The 23,812-nt window shown below is 37.3% G+C and overlaps 1 protein-coding gene across 1 annotated transcript in view; it reads left to right on the plus strand.

Annotated features, from left to right (window-relative positions):
* The window catches only part of LOC138918148 (olfactory receptor 2W3-like), a 39,194-nt gene extending 17,246 nt beyond the window's left edge, over window positions 1–21,948 (plus strand). Inside the window, 1 exon segment of the mRNA XM_070238352.1 lies at window positions 20,994–21,948. Coding sequence (XP_070094453.1) covers window positions 20,994–21,948 — 955 coding nt within the window.
* Window positions 21,949–23,812: the final 1,864 nt, after the last annotated feature.

The following is a 23,812-nucleotide window of genomic DNA, read 5'->3' on the forward strand; positions in this document are numbered from 1 at the left end:
ACCAGTACCATGCTGTGTTGATTACTGTAGCTTTGTAGTATGTTTTGAAGTCAGGGATTATGACGCCTCCAGCTTTGTTCTTTTTTCTTAGGATTGCTTTAGCAATTCGGGGTCTTTTGTTCCCCATATGAATTTTAGGATTCTTTGTTCAATTTCTGTAAAGAATGTCATTGGGATTCTGATTTGGATTGCCTTGAATCTGTAGATTGCTTTAGGTAGGATGGACATTTTAACTATGTTTATTCTTCCAATCCATGTACATGGAATGACTTTCCATCTCTTTATGTCATCATCCATTTGTTTCAGAAAAGCCTTGTAGTTTTGTTGTATAGGTCTTTAACTTCCTTAGTTAAATTCCCCCGAAGTTATTTTATTCCCTGTGTTGCGATTGTGAATGGGATTGTGTACTTGAGTTCTTTTTCTGTTAGTTATTAGAGTATGGAAATGCTACTGGTTTATGTAAATTGATCCTATACCCTGCAACTTTGCTATAGTTGTTGATTATTTTTAAAAGTTTCCAATGCATTCTTTGGGGTTTTCGATATATAAGGTCATGTCATATGCAAACAGTGAGAGTTTCACTTCTTCCCTCCCTATTTGGATTCCTTTTTTTCCTTTTTCTGGCCTGATTGCTCTGGCCAGGACATCCAGTACTATGTTAAATAAGAGTGGTGATAGAGGGCATCCTTGTCTCATTCCTGTTTTCAGTGGGATGGTGCTCAGGTTTTGCAAATTGAGTATGATGTTGGCTATGAGTTTGGCATATATGGCCTTTATTATGTTGAGGTAGTTCCCTTCTATGCCCATTTTGTTCAGAGTTTTTCTCATAAATGGCTGTTCAATCTTGTAAAATGCTTTCTCTGCATATATTGAGATGATCATGTGGGTTTTATTCCTCAATTTTTTGATGTGGTGTATCACGTTGATTGATTTGCGGATGCTGAACCATCCCTGTGTCCCTGGTATGAATCCCTCTTGATCATGAGGTATGATCCTTTTGATGAATTGCTGAATTCAGGTTGCCAAAATTTTGTTTAGAATTTTTGCAGCTACATTCATCAGCGATATTGGACTGTAGTTCTCCTTTTACGTGGTGTCCTTGTCAGGCTTTGGTATCAGAGTGATGTTGGCCTCGTAGAATGCGTTAGGAAGTATTCCATCCTCCCTAAATTTTTGGAACAGCTTGAAAAGGATAGGTATTAAATCCTGTCTGAAAGTTTGGTAGAATTCCCCAGGAAAGCCATCTGGTCCTGGGGTTTTATTCTTTTGGATGCTTCTGATTGTTGTTTCAATCTCTTTCCTTGTGTGGTCTGTTCAGATTGTCTGCTTCTTGACTAAGCTTTGGGAGTTTGTAGGAATCCAAGAATTTATCCATTTCCTCTAGGCTATCCGTTTTGTTGGCATATACTTTTTGGTAATATTCTCTTATAATCCACTGTATTTCTGTGCAGCGTGTTCTTATTTCTCCTCTTTCATTTCTGATTTTATTTGAGAATACTCTCTTTTTTTCCTTGTAATTCTGGCTAGAGGTTTGTCAATTTTATTTATCTTCTCAAAGAACGAGCTCTTTGTTTCATTGATCCTTTCTACTGCCTTTTTTGTTTCAACATAATTTATTTCTGCTCTGATTTTTATTATTTCTCTCCTTCTGTTCACTTTGGGCTTTGTTTGTTCTTCTTTCTCTCATATAGTTAGATGTGGTTTAAGATTGCTTATTTGGGATTTTTCTTTTTTGTTAGGATGTGCCTGTGTTCTGATGAATTTCCCTCTTAATTTAGTTTTTGCTGTATCACATATGAGCTGGTATGGCATGTTATCATTTTCATTTGTCTCCAGATATTTTTTGATGTCTTATTTAATTTCTTCAATGAGCCATCTCTTGTTCAATAGCGTATTGTTTAGTCTCCACATCTTTATGCCTTTATCAGCTTTCTTCTTGTGCTTAATTTCTATCTTTGTAGCATTATGATTGGAGAAGAGGCTTGTCATTAGTTCAAATTTTTTTTAAATTTGTAGAGGGTTGCCTTGTTTCCCAACATATGATCTATCCTTGAGAATGTTCCATGTGCACTTGAGAAGAATGTGTATTCTGTTGTTTTGGGGTGAAGTGTTCTATATATGTCTATTAAGTCCAACTGTTTTAGGTTTTTGTCCAGCTCCACTCTTTCCTTGTTGATTTTCTGTCCGGATGGTCTGTCCATTGATGTTAGTGGGATGTTGAGGTCCCCTATTATTATTGCATTATTTTTAATATCTTCTTTTAGGTTTGTTAATCATTGCTTTATGAACTTTGGTGCTACTGTGTTGAGTGCATAGATATTTATAAGCATTATTTCTACTTGATGAAGTGTCCCTTTGATCATTATGTATTGGCCCTCCATGTCTCTCTTTACCTGCCTTATATTGAAATCTGTTTTGTCTGATTTAAGCATTGTGACACCTGCTTTCATTTGTTTGCTATTGGCTTGGAGTATTGTCTTCCACCCCTTCACTCTAAGCCTGTGTTTGTCCTTGGAGCTGAGGTGAGTTTCCTGGAGGCAACAAATTATTGTATCTTGTTCTTTAATCCATCATGCCACTCTGTGCCTTTTCATTGCCGAGTCCAATCCGTTTACATTGAGGGTGATTATTGATGCATGAAGGCTTAATGCTGTCATTTTGTCACTCATTTTCTGGTTTTCTTGTGATTTCTTTTTTCCTCCTCCATTGTATTTTAGCTTACCCAGTGACCTCTGCAATTTAATATGCTGGGTTATTATCTTTTTCCTTAGTTATGTTTTGTGTCTCTGTTCTTTCTTTTAATTTAGTGGAACCCTGCAGTTTGTATTCAGAATCTCATGCATAACATAGTCCATTTTCTGGTGGCCTGTTGCTTTCTTAGCCTAAACTGACTCAGTCCCTTTCCTCCTCCCCTCCTAAATTATTATTTTCATCTCTTATTCCAAGTTGTGTTGTGAGGTTGTGGTTAGAGTGATAAGATTATCTTTGCTTTGGTGATTTTCTTCCCTTTATCCTAATGCTGTAGTTGAATATTTGCTATCCTATTCTGGTTCTATCTATTTATCTCCCTAGTCTGTATTTTGTGATCCCTTTCTCCCTTTTTTCCTTTTTTCAGGTATGAGGGCCTTCTTGAGGATTTCTTCTATGGGTGGTCTTGTGGCCATGAAGTCCCTAGGCTTTTGTTGCCTGGAAAAGATTTACTTTCTCCCTCATATCTGTAGGATATTTTGGCTGAAGATAATATTCTTGGCTGAAGATTATTGACCTATAAAGGTTTGAATATGTCATTCCAATATCTCCTAGTTTGTAAGGTTTCTGTAGAGGAATCTGCTGAAAGTCTGATAGGGCTTCCTTTGTAGGTTATTTTCTTCTGCCTTGCTGCCATGAGTATTCATTCTTTGTCATTCATTTTTGCTATTTTTACTACTATATGCCTTGGAGTAGGTCTTTTTACATTGACAAATGTAGGACATCTGAAAACTTCCTCCACACACGTTTCTCCCTCAATCTCTAGATTTGGGAAGTTCTCTGCTATTATGTCATTGAGCACACTTTCTGCTCCATTTTACTTTTCCATGCCCTCAGGAATTCTGATGATTCTTAAGTTGCATTTTCTCATGGTGTCTGGTATTTCTTTGAGATTTTCTTCAGTTATTTTTTAATTCTTAGTTCTCTTTCTTCTTCTGTCTGGAGCCGTTCAACCTCTCTATCTTTGATTATGCTAATTTTCTCCTTTAAGTTGTCTACACAGGCATTCAGGAAATGCATATTCTGTTTTATCTGATCCATTTTATTTTTCATCTCTAGTATTTCTGATTGATTCTTCTTTATAGTTTTGATCTCTTTTGTGAAGTAACTCCAGAACTCGTTGATTTGTTTCTCTATATTTCCCTTTACCTCATTGAGTTTTTTGATGATAGCTATTCTGAATAGATTTTCTCTTAGTTTACCTATTTCCAAGTCCTCAGGACCTACTTCTGTGTTTTTATTGTTTTCCTTTTGGTCTGGAGTTATTATAAATTGCTGGATCATAGTGGAGCAGTTTTTTAGCATAATTCTATTGTTCGGTTGCAGTTACAGCCTGTCACCACTAGAACGACGTTGAGAGCACTGTGTCCTGACCCCTCCACCTTCAGCTGCTGTGGCAGCACACACCACGGGTTCGGGGAGGAAGGGCAACTTCTCCCATGTGCAGACCTGGACTCTGATCAACTTTCGCTCTCTGGTTTCTTGGGGCTTTGGTTTGATGGGGTCCCCCCACGTGGACATTTTCCCCCATTAGAGGGTTTCTGCTGCATGGGTCTGTGGGAGTCCTGGACAATCCTCCGGATGCATGGACCCTCCACCACTCCTTCCCTCACAGAGCCTCCTGCAGCAGTGATCCCAGTCTCTAGGGGAGGGAGCAAAGTTCTCTCTTACCCCATTCCAGCTCTTCCAAGGGCAGCTCCAGCCTCTCTACTCTCCATCGTTTGGCTGCTGTGGGTCTCTGACGATTTTTGTGTTATTGGGATTTCTTTGGTTGGAATGTAGTTGCTCCCCTTAGTTGTAATTTGGAGGGGAGAGAGTCCTGGGCGAGTTCACTCTGCCATGTCTCTGACGTCACTCTGGGTTGTCTTTACTTTTTATTCATGGTTTCCCTAGACATACAGCAGCTTTTTATTGTGATACATTTCCATTTATTTATTTTTTATTTTATTTCCTTTCTTGAGTAGACACAGTCTTCAAAAGGTACTCCTATGATTGATGTCAAAGAGTCTACTGTCTATATTCTATTCTAGAAGTTTGATGGTTTTAGGTCTCAGTAGATGCAGAGAAAACATTTTACAAGAAACAACATAAATTTATGATTAAATTTCTCACTAAAATGAGTATAGAAGAAAAGTACTTCAACATAATAAAGACTGTATTTGAGAAACCCACATCCAATAACTTACTCAATGATGAAAAATTGATAGCTATTGCTCTGAGAACAGGAACAAGACAAGGATCCCCCTCTCAACACTCTTATTCTACCTAGTACTGGAAGTTTTAGCCAGAGAAATTAGGCAAGAAAAATAAATAAAAGGGATCCAATTTTGAAATGAATAAGTAAAACTGCTATTATTTGCTGATGATATGAATCTATAGATGGAAATTCCTAAACAATCCATCAAAAAACTGTTAGAAATAATCAATATTGTATATTTTCAGCATACAAAATCAACATACAAAAATCGGTTGCATTTCCGTATACTAATAACAAACTAGAAGAAAGAGAAATAAGGAATACACTCCCCCCATAAAATAGAAAATACCTTCAAATAAATTTAACCAAGGAGTTGATAGACTTATACTCTGAAAACTATACGATATGACATAAGATATCAATTTTTTTAAATATTGACACCTAAGCTAACATCTGTTATCTGTTGCCAATCTTTTTTTTTCCTTCTTCCTTTCCCCAAAACTTCGCAGTACATAGTTGTATATTCTAGCTGTGAGTGCCTCTGGTTGTGCTATCTGTAACACTGCCTCAGCATGGCTTGATAACTGGTGCCATATCCATGCCCAGGATCCCAACTGGCAAAAACCTGGGCCCCCAGAGGGAAACACATGAACTTAACCACTGAGCCTTGGGGATGGTCTCTATAAGACATTATTGAAAGAAACCAAAGAAGCGATAAATAAATGAAAAGATACTCTATGCTCATGTATTGGAAGAATAAACAGTTAAAATGTCCATATTACCTAAAGTAACCTACAGTTTCAATGCAATCCCAGTCAGAATCCCATTAATATTCTTCATGGAAATAGACAAAAACGTCCTAAAATTTGTATGGAATGACAAAAGACCCTGAATAGACAAAGCAATCCTGAGGAAAAAAAGAAAGGTGGAGGTATCACATTTCCTGAATTCAAAATATACTGCAAAGTTATAGAAATCAAAACAGCATGGTACTGGCAGAAGAACAGACACAGAGATATATGGAACAGAATTGAGAGTCCAGAAGAAAACACACACACACATGTTTGGACAGCTCATCTTTGACTAAAGAGCCAAGAGTATGCAATGGAGAAAGGAAAACATATTCAATAGATCATCTTGGTGAAAATGGACAGGTGCATACCAAAGAATGAAAGTAGACCATTATCTTACATCATACACAAAAATGAACACTAAATGGATTAAAGGCTTGAATGTAAGGACTGAAACCCTAAAACTCCTGGAATATAACTTAGCAGATATTCAGGATTGTGATATTTGTGAGAGGTCTTATAGAATAACAGAGTCACTGACAGCCATATAAGCTACATTTGGTTAGAACATAGGGCTTGACAGTGCAGTTCATCTCATCTTAGCTGTGATACAAACAACACTATTTTCATTAAATCTCCATTTCCTCATTTATAAAATGTTTAATAACATATTGTTTGGAGGACTAAATGAACCATTTTTCAAAACAGAAAACAATCATAGATATCAAAGAATTATAGAGTATCAAATTATAATGGATTTTCTTTACTTTATCATACGTTAATTTGATGAGTTTCTTAAATTGGAGAATCAATAAAGCCAAAAATACTGAATCAATTACTTCTATGTAGGAACTAATGTAGTGTCATAAGTTACTTTGTTTGGTCTGATTTTATTCTTAAGACAGTTTATTCTCAATATTTTAAAATTTATTTAATCCAATTTATACCAGAAACTGAAAACAGAATTTGGCTAAATAATGGTTTCACTACTTACAGGGAAACAGCTTTGTCCCATAATGAGAAAACCCATATTAGCTGTCCTTTTCAATGATTTAATCCATGTTCTGAAGGGCAGATGAAAGTATACCAGTTGTGTGAATTATTGCAAGTAATTCACTCTCAGAATCACTGTCCTCATATTTCCATTTCATTCCACTGAATTAAATAATTAATCAATTCAACAAATATTTTCTATTTTATGCCAGTCACTTTTCTAAGTGTTGGAATATATCACTGAGCAACAAGAACAAATTCCTACAAATCTATAGCTTTATTTTGCAAATATTTACTTAAATTATACAAAATGCACAGAATATTAGATGATACAGAACATTGAAAAAAGAAGAAAGTTAAGCATGACTAGAAATTTCAAGGGTAGGGCATCTAATTTTTAATTGATGATCAAGAGAGACCTCACACAGTAGAGGATGAGACAGCAAATATCTGATCTGGATGAGGGCATTCTAGGCAACAGAAATGATGAGTACCAAGGCCTGAGATGGAAGGATGGAAGATGTGTTCTAGGAGCTATGAGGAGGACTGTGCAGCTGCAGCAGAGTGAGTGAGAAGAGAGTCAATAGTGCAGGAGCCTACAGGCATGCCACTGTGAGTGTGATTATTCTAAGTGAAGTGGGAAAACAAAAAAGTTGTAAATGGAGGAATAAGATTGGATTAAGGTTTTGTGGGGATCTCTTTGTATGTTTTATTGAGAACAAGCTAGAGATGATCGAGCCTTGAAGTAGGGAGTAGATAAGAGACTTTCCAATAATTCAATCAGAGATGATTGTGATAGTACTAAACGTGCTGAGAAATGGACAGACTCTTAGTATGTTTTGAAAGCAGTCCTGGCAAGATTTCCTGTTGGATTAGATATCCAGTGTCAGAGAAAGAGAAAAGTCATGAATGATTCCAAGGTTTAAATCTCCAGAGTTGGCATAATGAGATTGCCATTTATATTCAGGGGCAAAGCTGCAGGTGGCGCAGAATGTAAGGAGTTGGGTTTTGGACAAATCAATGTTGTGATGAATGTTAAATATCTGAGTGTTGATATTTGATAGATTAATTTACAAATATGGAGTTTCAGGAGAAAAGTGTAGGCTAGAGATATGCAGTTGGAATCAAAGCAAATGAATGTAATTTAATTACAGAAATGAGCCAGCCAGCCCAAGAACACTTTGGGAGTGAGCTGAGGAAGAGGGAACAGTTCCAGGTCCTGGGACCATTGATTTCTCCAATGGGAGTGGTGAAGGAGAACAGGAGAAAGCAGCAAAAGAGTCCCAACAGGGTGGCAAGTAGACAGGGAGGGGAAACATGATGATTGGTTTCTTCAGGAAAGAGAAAGGAGGTTCTCAGTGGCATCAAATGCTAGAGAAAAACCTTTTAATGTGAACTCTAATGACTGTCCATTTTTCAGTGTGGAGGTCACTGGGAATATAGGCATGAGCAGTTTGGTTAAGGTATTGTTCTATCATGGTGAGCAATTGAGTTTAAGAGAGAAGGTATAAGGAGAGGAACAGGAGACAGACCTTATTAAAAGCCACTTCACAGATTTCTTATAAATGAAATAAAGAAGTGTGCTGGAGCAAGAATGGTGTTTAAAGACATAACATATGTTCAATATCCCTGACAATTCCTTGGATACCCACCTTTCAATCCCTGTTATTTAAAATTTCTAGAGTTTTGCAAAATCACATAAACTCCTTGACCCAGAATATATTCATCCAGAATGTGGCAATGATAATGACCATCTTGACTGTAGCTACACAGATTAGCATAGATGATGGACTATGTATGTGAGTCAGACACATTTGAATATCAATAAAACATCACTAGAAGTGCTTTAAAGACTAATAATAATAACAATTGTAGTAGTAGTACTTGTTATTAAAATATTAAAAATCAAACTATGTAAATGAAATTTACTTTTTAAAAATATTTATGAAGAGAAGACACTGAATATTTCACATCCTCCCTTCTTTACTAGGGGGATTTAGACATCTATTAATTATGTCTACAAGTAGAATTTCACATCAATCTCCCTAGGAGGGAGATTGCATCAGTATCAGTATTAGATTTCTATTGCTGTGTAACAAGTTACCACAGATTTAGCTAATTAAAACCACATCTATTTATTAAATCATAATTCTGCTGATCATATGTCTAGGTGGGATCAGCTGGCTTCTCTGATTAGGGATTCACAAGATAAAAATCAAGATGTTGGCCAGGCTGGGCTCCTCTTAGCAGTCTTGGGAGGAATCCAATTCCAAACTTATTCAGTTTCTTGGAATAATGCACTTGTGCTTGTAGGCTTGAAATCCCCATTTCCTTCCTGGCTGTCTATTAGAGGTCACTTGTCTTTCTCATGTGACCCACTTCAACATCAAAGCCAGCAATGACACATCCAATCTGAATCTCTCTGACTTTCCCTTCTGCCACCAGCCCAATAGCCATAAAATCTTTTCTGATTCTAAAGGACCCATGTGATTATGTTAGAAGCACCCAGTCTCTCTCTTGTCATAAAATATAACACAGTCATGAGAGTAACTCAAGTCTGAAGATGATGGGGTCCATCTCAGAATTCTGTCTACCACAGTAACCCACTTTTGAAAGTGGTAAATTTCATATTAAAGAAATTTCCCTGTAGAATTTAAGAAGAAAAATTACATCCTGAGGGAGTTGTAAATTTTATTTTAACTGCAGAAGATCTTCCTAAGAGCACCTAAGTGCACTGAATGTAGATGAAAGGAACCTAAATGGTTATGCACTCAGTTTGTCATACCATCAATGGTCATGTTTTAATTGGTGTGAGAATGAGTGCTGAATTATGCAGAGGTAGCAGTGAAATGAACCCCAAAATAGTGAAGAATATACTTACTGGCTTTTAAGATGAAATATTTATTTTGTTTTCTCCAGGAATTATTAGAGAAAAATGAGGAACAGTGTGACTGTCTCCTCAATATAATGGCTTCCTAAGTTTTCACCAGTATATTCTGTGCTTTCAAGTGTCCTACAAAATTCTTTTCACAGTTGATATAAAGCTTGTCCCTGCCACAGCACATGATAGCCTCCTCTTTCTGCTGAACTGTGCAGTATGCAGGATGGGGAACTGTGAAGGAATGTCCCTGGCAACCCCAAGTGATTTGACACATGGCCCTGTATCCTGGGTTTGTATAACTTTTTATCAGAGATGCGTTCCTGGGAAGTCATGGTGGCAGAGAGAGCTGAGTAGGGTTTACATCTCTCTCAAGACTTAAATCGAGAAAGGGAGAAACTATACTCTCTCCCAAGAATGGGGTATGGGCCATGTGGTTCTGGAAATGGAGTGAGTACATGATCCTTGCCTGCCCATCAGGAGCTCTCCTCCACCTTGGATGGCCTTGCTGTGTTGGTATTTTCTTGGACTATGAAGCAGATGAAATCTTTTATAACATCAAAAATGAATCTATACATCCAACCAACTGTTCTCTGGTCTCCTCCGACCTTATTTCTTTATCTGTGACATGATTCTTTTCATCTTGCCAGCTATGACAGAAGTGGATCAAGAAACTCGACATACATGGGTCATCTTGACTCTGATTATAATGTTAAGAATTATCATTCCTAATATTCTCTTCCTAACAATTTGAAGTCTAGTAAAGGTTCCTGGAGTGGAGAAGAGGATAGAAATACTCTAAGCCTCAACAAATCACAACTTTAATCTTTCTTGCTGTGGAAATTTTCCCATAGGGAAAAAACAGAAAATGCGAAATATTCACATTTGGAGGAGGATAGTGGAGCATAATAATTTTAGAAATTGAGCAATCTCATCAGTCTTCTTCCAGGTATCTCCACACAATTTCTTAATGAGTCTGTTTTCAAATGAATGGGCCTTGTATTAAACAAAGATTTTTACACATTTATAATTATTTCTTTTAATATATTTTCATTCCCAGATTTCATATGTTAAGAATTTGAAATGACAATACTTAAATTGGCTCAGAATTGTCCAATATTGTTGCAGCATCAGATCCATAATTGTGTTTCTCTTCCTTCTTATTTTCCTTGTTTTCTCTTGATTCTGTTTGTCTCTGCTTCTGAGTCTTTCTCTTTTTCGATCTTTCTCTTTCTCTCTTTTTTGATCCATCCTTTCTTCTTTGATTTACACCACTTATTGTTTAACCTTCCATTTCCTTCTAAATTAATATACTCAAAGCCATTCCTTTATGTATTCATGATTCCTAAAGACCATACTCAACTATTTTTTAAATTCTCTTTATTCTGGCACTGATTTTGTAGGATTATGAAATTCATTCCTCTGAATCTAATATCACTGATTCCCACACAATACCCCTGTGGAGTTATAACATTTTCCTTCTCTTTGGATATATATTTTTTTAGAGTAGAAGTTTCTCAGAATTTTGATTCAACTAATTCTTTGACGTAGCCATTTACTTGTTGTAAAACTTTAAACAAATAACCTCTCTCTCTGTCAGTATCAGCTACTTAATATGTTTCCTATCTATGGAATAATGATATTCATCTAAATGTTATGGTAAATATTTAAGGTCATGATTGGTATTATTTGTTTAAATTCAACTTTAGTACTGAAATACAACTTAAAGATGTAGATGATGTTGACAAAATAGTAATGATATTTGCCTTATTTTTAAAGTATATTCTGCACTTTCCCAATAAAATTCTTGTCATTCAAGGCTAACCTTTCTGCCAGCTTAGTCTTTATCTGCATTTAATAAGTAAGTGGTAGCCAAATGCTAAAATGCTTACATGTTAAACAATTATTAATTAATCGCAAATTTAGTTAATATTATCCTGCTAATAAACTAGCAAATCTTTAATCTTCTTTATCTCTACCTTGAATTTTGAGGTGTTTTAATCTTCTTGGGAGATTTCTTTGACGGACATCTTTCACTCACTTTGCAATAATATTTTTGATGTCTCCTTCTTTCTAGACTTTTAAACATTTTTATTTCTAGACTTTTTGCATTAGAAGGAAGGTTATGGAATATCACAATTTTAGAAATGGAAAAATTTCGAACTCTGTTTCCAGATGGGTCTACATATCTTATTGATAAGTCCATATATTAAAGAAAGATTTCTATATATTCATGTTTGATACATTTATCCTTGATCATAAGAAAAGAGTTCTCCTTCCATCTCTCATTTACAAGCAAAAGTAATCGTAAAATATCCCCCCATCCCTCTTTTTGATATCTTACAGAACTTTCAGGCCCTAGGCCTCTTCCATGTATGATCTGAGTAGGGAAGATGTTCATGCTGTGGATCTCAGCTCATGACTCCCCATCATCAGAAGCTAAGTGGGGGCTGGAAACTCAGTGTAACACCTAAGTGTTTGTGTCACTGCAAGGCCAGCACTCTGTGACAGAAGTCGTGACAGAGGACATACACTCAGAGCAGCAGAGCCCCTTCCCCACGGGGATCAGGAGGGACAGAGTCACTGGTACTAGGTCATGCATCCCCAGAGGGATCAACACTTTTACCAGAACTAGGAAGCCCAGTGGGTGAAAGGAAACAACCACACAGGCTCAGAGCTTTGACCCTCCTCAAGAGGTGAACAAGGAGTCCCAGGAACACCTCCTCCCTATGTAGAAAGGTAACATCCTGGTCTCCTCTGGCTCCTTTGGATTCAGTCATCTCATTGTGCATTTTATCATGATTTAAATCAGTCATTAAACCAAGTTGAGTATTTCTTCATCCTTTGCATTCCAAGATTCACAAAACTTTGTGCACCTCCTAGTATGATCCCTTTTTTTCCCCTTCCCAATTCTTAAAAAGTGTCTACTACTCTTTCTGGAATTTTGGTTCTCTGACAGTAAAATCCTCCAAATCCACACCTATTCTGACTTCCCCTTTACTTTCTTCCTTTATTTTCTCTTGAATGCTAGACTTGTATATTCAACTGTCCACTTGACATCAAAATACGCATTTTAAACTCAACATACCTAAACTTAGCCTTAACTTTCCACTAATCAACACACACACACACACATACACACACACAGACATGAGCACATGCACACACAGACTTCTCCATCTCTATGTATAGTAACTCTATTCAGTTACTCAGGTCAAAAATCTGGTTGATTCTTCTCTTTCTTTTTTTGAGGAAGACTAGCCCTGAGTTACCATCTGCCAACCCTCCTCCTTTTTCTGAGGAGGACTGGCCCTGAGCTAACAGTTATGCCCATCTTCCTCTACTTTATATGTGGGACGCCTACCACAGCATGACTTGCAAAGTGGTGACATGGCTTTCCAAGTAGTGCCATGTCCACATCTGGGATCTGGTTGGTGAACCCCGGGCTGCCAAAGCAGAACATGAGCACTTTACTGCCATGTCACCAGGCAGGGCCCTGGTTCCTCTCTTGATTTCACTACCCCACATCTAGTCCGTTAGCACACCTTATTGGCTCTGCCTTCAGAATACATCTAGAGTTCAGTCAGCCCTAACTATTCCACTTCTATAAACCCAGGGAGAGCTTCCATCCTCTCCCTTTGGATCTCTACGTTGATTTCTTAACAGGTATCACAGTTGTACTCTGGTATCTCCCATATGCATTCTCAATGTGGCAGCTGAACTGATCCTTTTAGCATCCAAGATGGTAACACCACTGAAATGACCTATCATTCAACCTAAATTTAAAGACAAAAACTTTACAATGAACCCTCAGACCCTAAGGATGTAGACAACAGTTCCTTCTCTGATTCTGACTTCTTCTCCTTACTTCTCTTTTCATCCTTCTCCCTCTATCATGGCTTCCTGGCTGGGTAATTTCCACCATGGGGTCCTTATCAAAGATGTGCCCTCTACATACAAATCTCCTTCCCCAGGTGTCTCCTCTATTCATTCCCTTTCCTCCTTTAAGCCTGCTCAAATCCAGCTTCTCAATGAGGACTATACAACACTGCATACCTCAGATTCTACTCAGAATACCTTCGCCCAGTCCTTTTCTCCAAGGGCAATGAAGGGTGTTTTTTCCGATATAGTATTTATCAGTTTCTAATGTGTTATATTGCCATCTTATTTATTAAATTTATTCCATTTCTTTGCTTTTGCCTTTTCTTGGTAGAAATCAAGCACTATGTGGGGAGGGATATTTTCCTATTGATAACAGTTTGTTCAACATAGCTCAAGAATCTCAGACCTTTGTAAATGGTTATCACTGAGTGCATATTTGTTGAATGAATGTGTCATTGACTTTTAAGGGAGTGGAATTAAAATATGGATTTGAAAGTGTTTTGTGGAATGTGATATATTCTAGTGGCAATATTATTATTATTATTTATAGTTAGATAATCACTGACCAATGAAGTCCAATGTCAAGTGCTAAACGAGTGAAATCAATTTTTATGTATAGAGAAAATTTGAATAGAGGGATAAGTTTGTAATGGTGATGAATTCCAGTGACACAATGACTTACCATGCCCCGGAGTAGTCTCATTGAGCCTCTTGTAGCTTTGATTCCCTATGACATCACAATGACACATTTGAATCATGAATTACCTCATACTCACTCTATACACCACCTCTCAAAATGTCGTAGTCACCAGGAATGTGGGGGATGTTCTATAAAACTATGTGGACTAAAAACTTTTTTTTTTAATTGACTGTTTTGTGCTTTATGTGCTCCTCTTCATCTGCTGTACAGGAGAGCCACTTTCTCTACCTGTGAGATATCCTGGGTCTGCTCTCCTCCCCATCACTTCCCTACTACTGTGCATCCCTCTGTTATTATACATCGGAGTTTTTTCTAGCCCAAAACATTATAGTAGTTATAATCATAAATAATGATTAAAAAGTCAGCCCCCTACATTAGATTCTAGTTTTTCTGAAGCTGTAACTCTCTAGAGCTATATCTACAGTTCAGCTGAATACTGGATGATTTATTCAAATAACTAATTTGGTCATTTCCCCCACCCCCCAGTAAGGTGACTGGTTTGTCAAGTAAATTAATAAGTAAATAATCTAATTATTGTAGCATGTTGGGAAGTCCCTGAATGAAGGGAACCAAAAGGAGGGTGATGTTTGGAGCTGGGAGAGAGCAGGAAGTAAAATAGCTTCATCAGCAGGAAGAAAGTGCTAAGAAAATTCAAAGTGGCGATTTCAACTGTTACTCTCCCAAAGGGCAGTGAAATTTGGAACACTGGGATTTATTAAACCCATCTGCTCTCCAAACACCATTCACATTTTTGTGTCCTTCTGGGGCCTTCTGAGGCTCTGCTCTCTCATTATGTGGGGAAGAGGGAAGCATGGATGTGGTCTGCATACGAATAGAACATATATTCTACAAGTGTACAAGTTCTACACATTCACCTATATGGAGTATTCTCTTTACTCTCTGATTCTCTGACTATATCTACTCAAAAGTATGAAAATAATAATTTTGACTAATTCCTTAGTAAATTGACTTAAAATAGTCTTATTTTTCTCTGATATTACCTGACTGATTCTAGGGACTCTATTTCTATTAATTTATTTGCTTATTATTTTTAAAAGTTTAAGTTCTGTGGTATCAGTTTTGCTTCTACAAAAGCATTAAAATGTGATGGTCATATACACAATCTAATAAATCAGGATTTCATGATGCTTGCTCAATTTCCCTCTTAACTAGACGGAAAAACTAACTGTTTTTGAAACTAAAATATAAATCCAGGTCTGCTAACATCTTCTTTGAAAATCCAAAAACAAAAGAAATAAAGGTAAATAAGTAGTTCACACTTTTAGCTCTTTTAACTTTCTATTAAATGATGTACCTGTGAATTTATTCTACTACTAGGATAATGGGTTTATTTTTCATTCATAAAATTCTTAGTTAAAAAATATCAAATTACTTTTGCCTTATTTTCAGTAGATTTAAGAAAAAAAACAGCATGATCCTGCTCCAGGTGGGATGGGACTGATTATGCCTCAATTCTTTCTTAGACACATGAGAATTCTTGGAAATGGGGAAAGAGCACATGACCATCTGTGTTTATGTTTTTATAAAAACAATGGATTGAGTCCCCTATTTTATGTAACATGATATAATAAATTATTTCCATAGCAAGGGACAAGTTCTCATGGTCCTCATTTTCTGTGTTGACCCTATGTGAGATTGGAGAGTTTGATGCATGCCTACAGCACACTTCCATGTAAGTACTAATAGCGCCGTGGGTTCAGAAGATTCCCCAGAACTTGGAGCTGTTGATGAACCCAGACCACCATCAGCATCCCTCTCTAGTCTATCCTTGAGAGAGTTGCATCATGTTGTCATTGCCATAAGAACTGCCGCAAAAATATCATGGTCCATTACATTTATAGAGGAATGGGCCAAGCCCAGGAGTGACACTTTCATTTCCTCCCACATCTAGAATTGTACCTGGCTGGAGCACCTGTGTGCACTCAGGAGGAGAGAAGACATTTCCCATTCCTGCCAAGGTCCTTCAACTAAATCTGCACCTTCTGGTTTTTGAACTTCAATGGTTTCTTGTAGCTTACAAATAAAAATGGTGAATAGATTTATAGATTTAGAAGCTCACCACAGAAGTCTGTACTTTTCTGTTGGCTTGTTAAATATAAAAAGCCATATGGAGTTCCTCAAAGGGAAAGAAAAAAAGAAAATGAGGAAATTTCTCCTTGATCTTGGAAAGTTTATGGATGATGACAGAAATACTAAGACAGAAATCTACACACAAGCACATACATCATGACTCATGCTATTTACTTTTAACACAGCAATAAATTTATCAATGCGAAATGATGTTTAAAAGATGAAATATAGGGGCTGGCCCCGTGGCCAAGTGGTTAAGTTTGCGCACTCTGCTGCAGGTGGCCCAATGTTTCGTTGGTTCGAATCCTGGGCGCGGACGTGGCACTGCTCATCAAACCACGCTGAGGCAGCATCCCACATGCCACAACTAGAAGGACCTACAAGGAAGAATATACAACTATGTACCTGCGGGCTTTGGGGAGAAAAAGGAAAAGAATAAAATCTTTAAAAAAAAAAGATGAAACATAAAAGTGCTGAGGAAACAAAACATGAAGAAACACAAAATACAAAATTTTTTTTTTTATGTTGACACTGGTGTTTGTTAAGAGCGACTGAGATTTGTCAGGCAGATGTAAGAAAATGCAATCAGCAGTGTGAGTTTCATTTTGAAAAAATAGCATTGAAAAGGGTATTGTCGGTCTCATGGAGGGAGATGGGAAAATGTTAGCTCTTGACTGAGGTGATCTAGGCCTGCTCCCTGGTCTGAAAACATTGATTCCATTTCATATCATCTGCAATTGCTGCCAGACTTTTTGCGAGTTTAAAACTCTTTAATCTTCAAGAATAAAAATGTTTTGGGAGTGAACTAAAATCTTTAACCATATGACCACTCACCCTCTAGGAACTGAAAAAAGGACATTTTGTTGACTTGTGGTTTGAGCGTGGGCATGTCTGAGGCGGCAGGTGCATTTGGGGGCAATAGTGTTCACATTCTTTGACCAGAACCTACAGGGAAGCATATATTTTACCCTGCTGCACACTGGCAGCACACTGACTTCCAAATACACACATTGAACAAATGTTTTACAAAGCAATACTCCCCTTAATACAAGTGAGATGCTCTGCCATCTCCAATTCCAGACAAAATCATGCCTGAAAAACCATGAGTTGTCAATCATTGGTTTCATTCCCTGAACTTTCCATGTGTCACTACACACTTGTGTGTGAGGAGAGCTCAGGTCTCTCCAGTTTAGTACTTGAGAACACTTTTCAGTTTTTCTAGATTTGAGCAATGACAAGTAAATGCTTCCCTAAGGTAGGAAAGACTTGAACTGCCACATTAGCAATTAAGTATTCATTCTTCGAGATGCTACACTGAGTCCATGTATAAAAGATAAAAGAATGCCTATTGCCCTATCTCGCCTCTCACCAGGAGAGTGGTGATGAGTTCACATGACATACCATGAAATTTGCTGTGTGCAAGAACAAGTGAACAATTAGGTTAAATATGAAGATATTCGCAATGGCTGTGGAAGGTGCTTATAAAGTATAAATTGCAAGTGGAAAGGTGGGGAGAGTGGGAGGCTGTTAATACTGGACCAGTATGCTCAGAAGGACATCTAAACAGAGAAAAGCAAACATTATATTCCTGCTACAGTTTAAATTTAAAGGGAGAAAATATTTGTCCCTTCTTAGAACCATTCAGAAAGTGAAGGCCCTCTGTTTTCCACGTGAGAGATCTGTTTCTTCCATGGAAAGAGGTGCATGTTAGCGGCAGGGCTGGTTGCAAGACAAGTGCTCCTGTCTTGTTCCAAGAGGAGGAAAGGGCAGCATCCTGTTTAAGAGCTGGAAAGATATGAGGTATTAACAAGAATATGCTCTTTCAATTATTGGAAATCTTCCTATAAAGAAGCCCTTCTTCCCTCTACATCAAAATTGAGAAAACCCATTCAGAAGCAGGTTGGAGCTCAAGTTATCATGAAAACCAAACTCTTGCCCTTTCACTGAGTTTGCCTTATTTTCAGATCCCCATTTTCGCTTTTCTCTTATTTCAAAGGGTTCTCAATTTTAGGACCATGAAATGGTGCAGCAGTTTGTTGTGAAAAACTGGCTTTATTATGCTGATTTAAAATTTGTTTCAGTCTGTTTTCCTTCCTAACTTCCTGTACTCCTTTCTGCTTTCATTCCTTTTCTAGCTTATTAATTACAAAACATATATTTTTATGAGGAATGGCACAATATCTCTGTAAAAGAATCATGACAAAGTTAAAATGATAGATTAACAGATTAAAAGCATTATTTATAAGGAAATTTTCTAAATAATATATTATACTATATACATGCATATGCATTTTTAAAATTTCATAATAATTCAATTATTAGTTAATTATTTAAGAAATAAAGGATCATGTAAAAATGAAAATCTACCTTAAACCCCTTCTCAATCTCTAGAAGTGAGTCTTTTTTAAAAATTCAATGTACGCTTCCAGATATTGTTTCAATTTTAATATAAATATACATATCTAGAGAGAGTTTTTGACCGAAAAAATGGGATCACACTTCATATAATCTCACTAAACATTATATGTTGCCCTCCACTTATTTGAAATTAATGGGACTTTTGGAAAAAATATTAGGGAAGTCGCATACATATACTTATTTCAATTTAGTAGTGGTTTTTTTCTAGTTCTTAAAGTTGTTATTTATTAAAATCATCTCAATAACTTTAAACATATACATTGTTTCTGAGTATTATCCATTTCAATCAATGCTATAGTGGAGATTCTTGAGGAGGTGCAATCACATGTTTCAGGTTAATAAATGAAGGACAGATTCCTAGATGCAACTTAGTGGGTCATAAAAAACATTTAATTCTAAATTTTATGGAATGCAAATGTTTCTCTTGTTAAAATAACAGGTACAATGTCAAAATATATGTGCATTTTAATTAATGATGTTTTTTTAAGATCCCTCCAAAGATACTAGGCCAATTTAAATTCCTATCAAGAGTCAATGGGCTCATTTCCCTACACTTTTCCTAGCTCTGTATATACCACATTTTTAAATACTTACCAATCTAGAAAGAAAATATTTTTATACTTATATTCTAAATTTACACCCTTCATCATCAGTGGGAATAATTTAATGCTTTTAAGTCATGTTTTTGTAAATCTTATGTCTGTGAACTGCTTCTTCAAATCATTGCCTATTTCTTGTTACATGTTCTCTTGCCAATTTCTTGAAATAATTATTAAACATGATAGCTTTTCACTTGTTATGTTGAATTTCTCTAGGATAATAATTATTCTTTACATTTTGTTGTATTTCTTACAGTGTAGACTTTTTTAAAAATATGCAAATTTATCTATATTTTGCTTCAGAGCTTTTGAGAATTGCAAGTTGCCTAGTGAGATCAACCTAAATCCAAGATAACCAGGAAAAACAAATAAATAGAACAACTATTACACTTTCTTCTAGTAGTTGTATTTTTTCAATGTTTACATTTTTGAATTGTTGCTAGTTTGAGTGAATGGAGTTAATGAAGGATTAACATTCCCCTCACCCAAAATGCCTGGTCAGTGATTATGTTTCAATGATGATATTTTCAAAGCATCTTTGGATATATATTAAGGATAGTTTCTCCTCATTATAATTTCTTTTTTTTTTTCAGAGTTTCCCTGACTACTCTCATGAGCTTATTTTCCCATTCCCTGTTTGTATGATACATAGGCTTGATGTAACATACATATACACTTTCATATTTACCAACTGTCTTTCATATTTAAAAAAATCTCAAAACACATCTGTAAAACAAACAATGTAGTTTGATTAGTACCATTTTAGATGAGAAAACTATGAAAAGGTAAATGAGCGTTCCAAGATCTCATAATGGTATCTGTTGGCTAAGGGATTATAACAGGGGAGATTGGGGTTGTAGTCCAAACGTTCTAAATCCGTTCCTCTATATCAGTCTGTAAGACTTGTGGTTTATGTCCTCAGACATGCTTTGCTTTGAATGTCATACATTCTTCAAATTGCAATTTGAAAGAAGTTTCTGCACATATATGTGAATTGTGGCATTAAAGTTTTACTATCTGTTGCAAAGATTTGTGATTGTTTTCTCCTCAAGTTGTATATAGTACTTGGAAAGAAAACAAACAAACAAAAGACTCTATTTCTTTAATACCTGACCCAAGAGAGAAAGAAAGCGAGATTATTTTTGTGTGTATGTTGCTTTAATAATATTCTACTGCCTCACATGTTATTTATTTACTTAGGTAGTTTACCTCAAGAATAGTGATCAAATGAGTGAGGTGTGTCTTTTGGATAAGGAGTAAATGAAGCATTCTCCATATAATGAATCTTTCCTAAATACCATTAACTGATGACACAGGGACTCTCTTTTGGGCTTTGAGGTTTTAGGAGGAGGTTAGGAACTTGTGTCTTGAGAAGAATCAGTGGTTGAGTCATGGCAGGATTTGTCCTTCCTGTCATTGGAATTAGAGGCAGTACCAGCAGTGAATGGTGAAGACTCTAACCCTAATTTCCTGGGTTCAGAATCACTTCTGCCCCTTTCTATAACATAATTTGCTTAACACACATCTGCCTCAGTTTCCTTTTCTGTAAGCCAGGGGTAATAAGAGTGCCAACTTCTTATCACTGTGGTTGGGGTTAAATGAATAAATAAATGTAAACAGCATAGAACACCTAGCTCATAGTAAGTGCTCCCTTATACATACTGTCACGATTATTAGTATCCATATTTCTCTTCAGTTGCAGTAGAGGTGATAGAACCAATGACAACACCCAGGGAAATTTCATCCTTTTGGGGTATTCTGATCGTCCTCATCTGGAGAGAATCCACTTTGTGGTCATCTCGATTGCATATCTCCTGACACTTGTGGGCAATACTACCATAATCCTGGTGTTCCAGCTGGACTTCCACCTCCACACTCCCATGTACTTCTTTCTCACACACCTCTACTTCCTGGACCTCAGTTTTAGCACCAGCTCCATCCCCCAGCTTCTCTGTAACCTGAGTGGAGGTGACAAGACCATCAGCTACACTGGCTGTGCTGTCCAGCTCTTCCTATTCCTGGGTCTGGGTGATGTGGAGTGTCTGCTCCTGGCAGTCATGGCATATGACTGCTTTGTTGCAGTCTGCAAGCCCCTTCACTCCATGGTGATCATGAATCCATGCCTCTGCATGGCCTTGGTGTTGGTGGCTTGGGGCTGTGGGATGGCCAACTCCTTGGCCATGTCCCCAGTTACCCTGCTCTTACCACATTGTGGGAACCACCATGTGGACCACTTCCTGTGTGAGATGCCCACCCTGATCAGGATGGCCTGTGTCAATACAGCTGCTATTGAGGGCACTGCCTTTGTCCTGGCATTGGACATTGTGCTGCCACCTCTGGTACTTATCCTGGTCTCCTATGGCTACATCATGAGGGCAGTGTTACAAATTCAGTCAGTGTCAGGGAGGCAAAAGTCTTTCAACACCTGTGGCTCCCATTTCACGGTGATCTCACTTGTCTATGGAAACATCATGTACATGTGCATGCAACCTGGGAACAGCTCTTCCTAAGACCAGGGCAAGTTCCTCACCCTCTTCTACAACATCATCACCCCTCTCCTGATCTCCCTCATCTACACCCTCAGAAACAAAGAGGCGAATGGGGCACTGAGGAGGCTGATGCTGGGTGACGGAGAGGTAGGAAAGAAGTAGGGAAAAGGGAAAAGACAGGCCTTACCAAGCTGGTTGTCATTTCAGTCAGGGACCAGTGATGGAATCTGGAGCTGTTGGGCCAGATCTGGGCCTGTCGTGGGCTTCCAAACTTATGTCTTTATCTAGACTACCATATGACTGTTTCAGTTACAACATCAAATGTTCTGAGGAGTGAGCTGCACAACACACGTCATCCAAAAAATTCCTTTATATGATCTGTAAAGCATACCAAAAGGACAAAGCTGGATAAGTGTGTGATTATAAAGATAAGTTCCCATAACGTGTACCAGAGTGCCAAGGAGGAAACGACTTTTCTCCAACAGACTTTGTTTCTGTACTTGTTTGCTGTCAATTCATTAACAACTTTCTTGGGATTTCAGACAGAATGATCACAATCAACCACTTCTCTTGGCTGACAGCCATCAAATAGGGGAGGTCAGCATGGCTGGTTGTTTTATATTTCCTAAATTCCCATCAAAAGGCTTTAATCAAATTATGTTGTTTTTCTGCCTTTTTCCCAACATTTGGCATTTTCCATAAAGTCTGGTGAAGATTCTGATAAACCAGGAAGTTAAACTATAACAATGATGCATGTGTACTTTAAACTTTAAAGCATCACTATTTCTCAGGTATGTTTTTATTAATAAGCAGGACCTAGTGTTTATTAAGTTCCTGCTCTGAGTCAGGTGCTCATAATTCATCTACTCCTCTCTGCATTTGTGTGAGGTCAGTGTGATGCTCTCTGTCCCTGTTTTCCCCATGTGGTACTTGAGGCTTGGAGATTAAATCATTTGCTCAAAGAGAACTGAACCAGAGATGTACTCCAAGTTCTGTGACTGTCAATTCCTGTTGTTTCTATAGCTCCATGAATTTTTTTTAATTTTTATTTTTTTCAGACATACATCATATTTCAAATTCTGTATATATCATATCATGTTCATCACCTGAAAACTAATTATAGTGCATCCCCTCACATGTGACCCTAATCACCCGTTTTGCCCTCCCCCCTACCCCCTTCCCCAATGGTAACCACCAGTCCAGTCTCCAATGCTATGTGGGGTTTTTTTTGGTCATTTTTATCTTCTACGTATGAGTGAGATCATATGGTATTTGACTTTCTCCCTCTGACTTATTTCACTCAAGGTCCATCCATGTTGTCACAAATGGCCGGATTTCATTTCTTATGGCTGAGTAGTAGTCCATCGTGTATAAATACCACATCTTCTTTATCCATTTGTCCCTTGATGGGCACCTAGATTGCTTCCAAGTCTTGGCTATTGTGTATAATGCCACAATGAACATAGGGGTGCAAGTATCTTTATGCCTTTGTGTTTTCAAGTTCTTTGGACAAATACCCAGCAGTGGAATACCTGGATCATATGGTAGATCTATCCTTAATTTTCTGAGGATACTCCAAACTGCTTTCCATAGTGGCTGTACCAGTTTGCACTGCCACCAGCAGTGAACAAGTGTCCCTTCTCTCCACACCCTCTCCAACATTTGTTGTTTCCTGTCTTGTTAATTATAGCCATTCTGGCCAGAGTGAGGTGATACCTCACTGTAGTTTTGATTTGCATTTCCCTGATAGCTAATGATGTTGAGCATCTTTTCATATGCCTGTTGGCCATCTGTCTATCTTCCTTGGAGAAATCTCTGTTCAGATCTTTTTCCCATTTTCTAATTGGATTGTTGGTTTTTTTGTTGTTGAGCTGTATGAGTTCTTTGTATATTTTGGATATTAACCCCTTATCTCATATGCGGTTTGCAAACATCTTCTCCCAATTGTTAGGTTGTCTTTTCATTTTGTTGATGGTTTCCTTTGCTGTGCAGAAACTTTTTAGTTGGATGTAGTCCCATTTGTTCA

Source organism: Equus caballus, chromosome 16, assembly GCF_041296265.1.
Source record: "Equus caballus isolate H_3958 breed thoroughbred chromosome 16, TB-T2T, whole genome shotgun sequence".
NCBI classification, from domain to species: domain Eukaryota; kingdom Metazoa; phylum Chordata; class Mammalia; order Perissodactyla; family Equidae; genus Equus; species Equus caballus.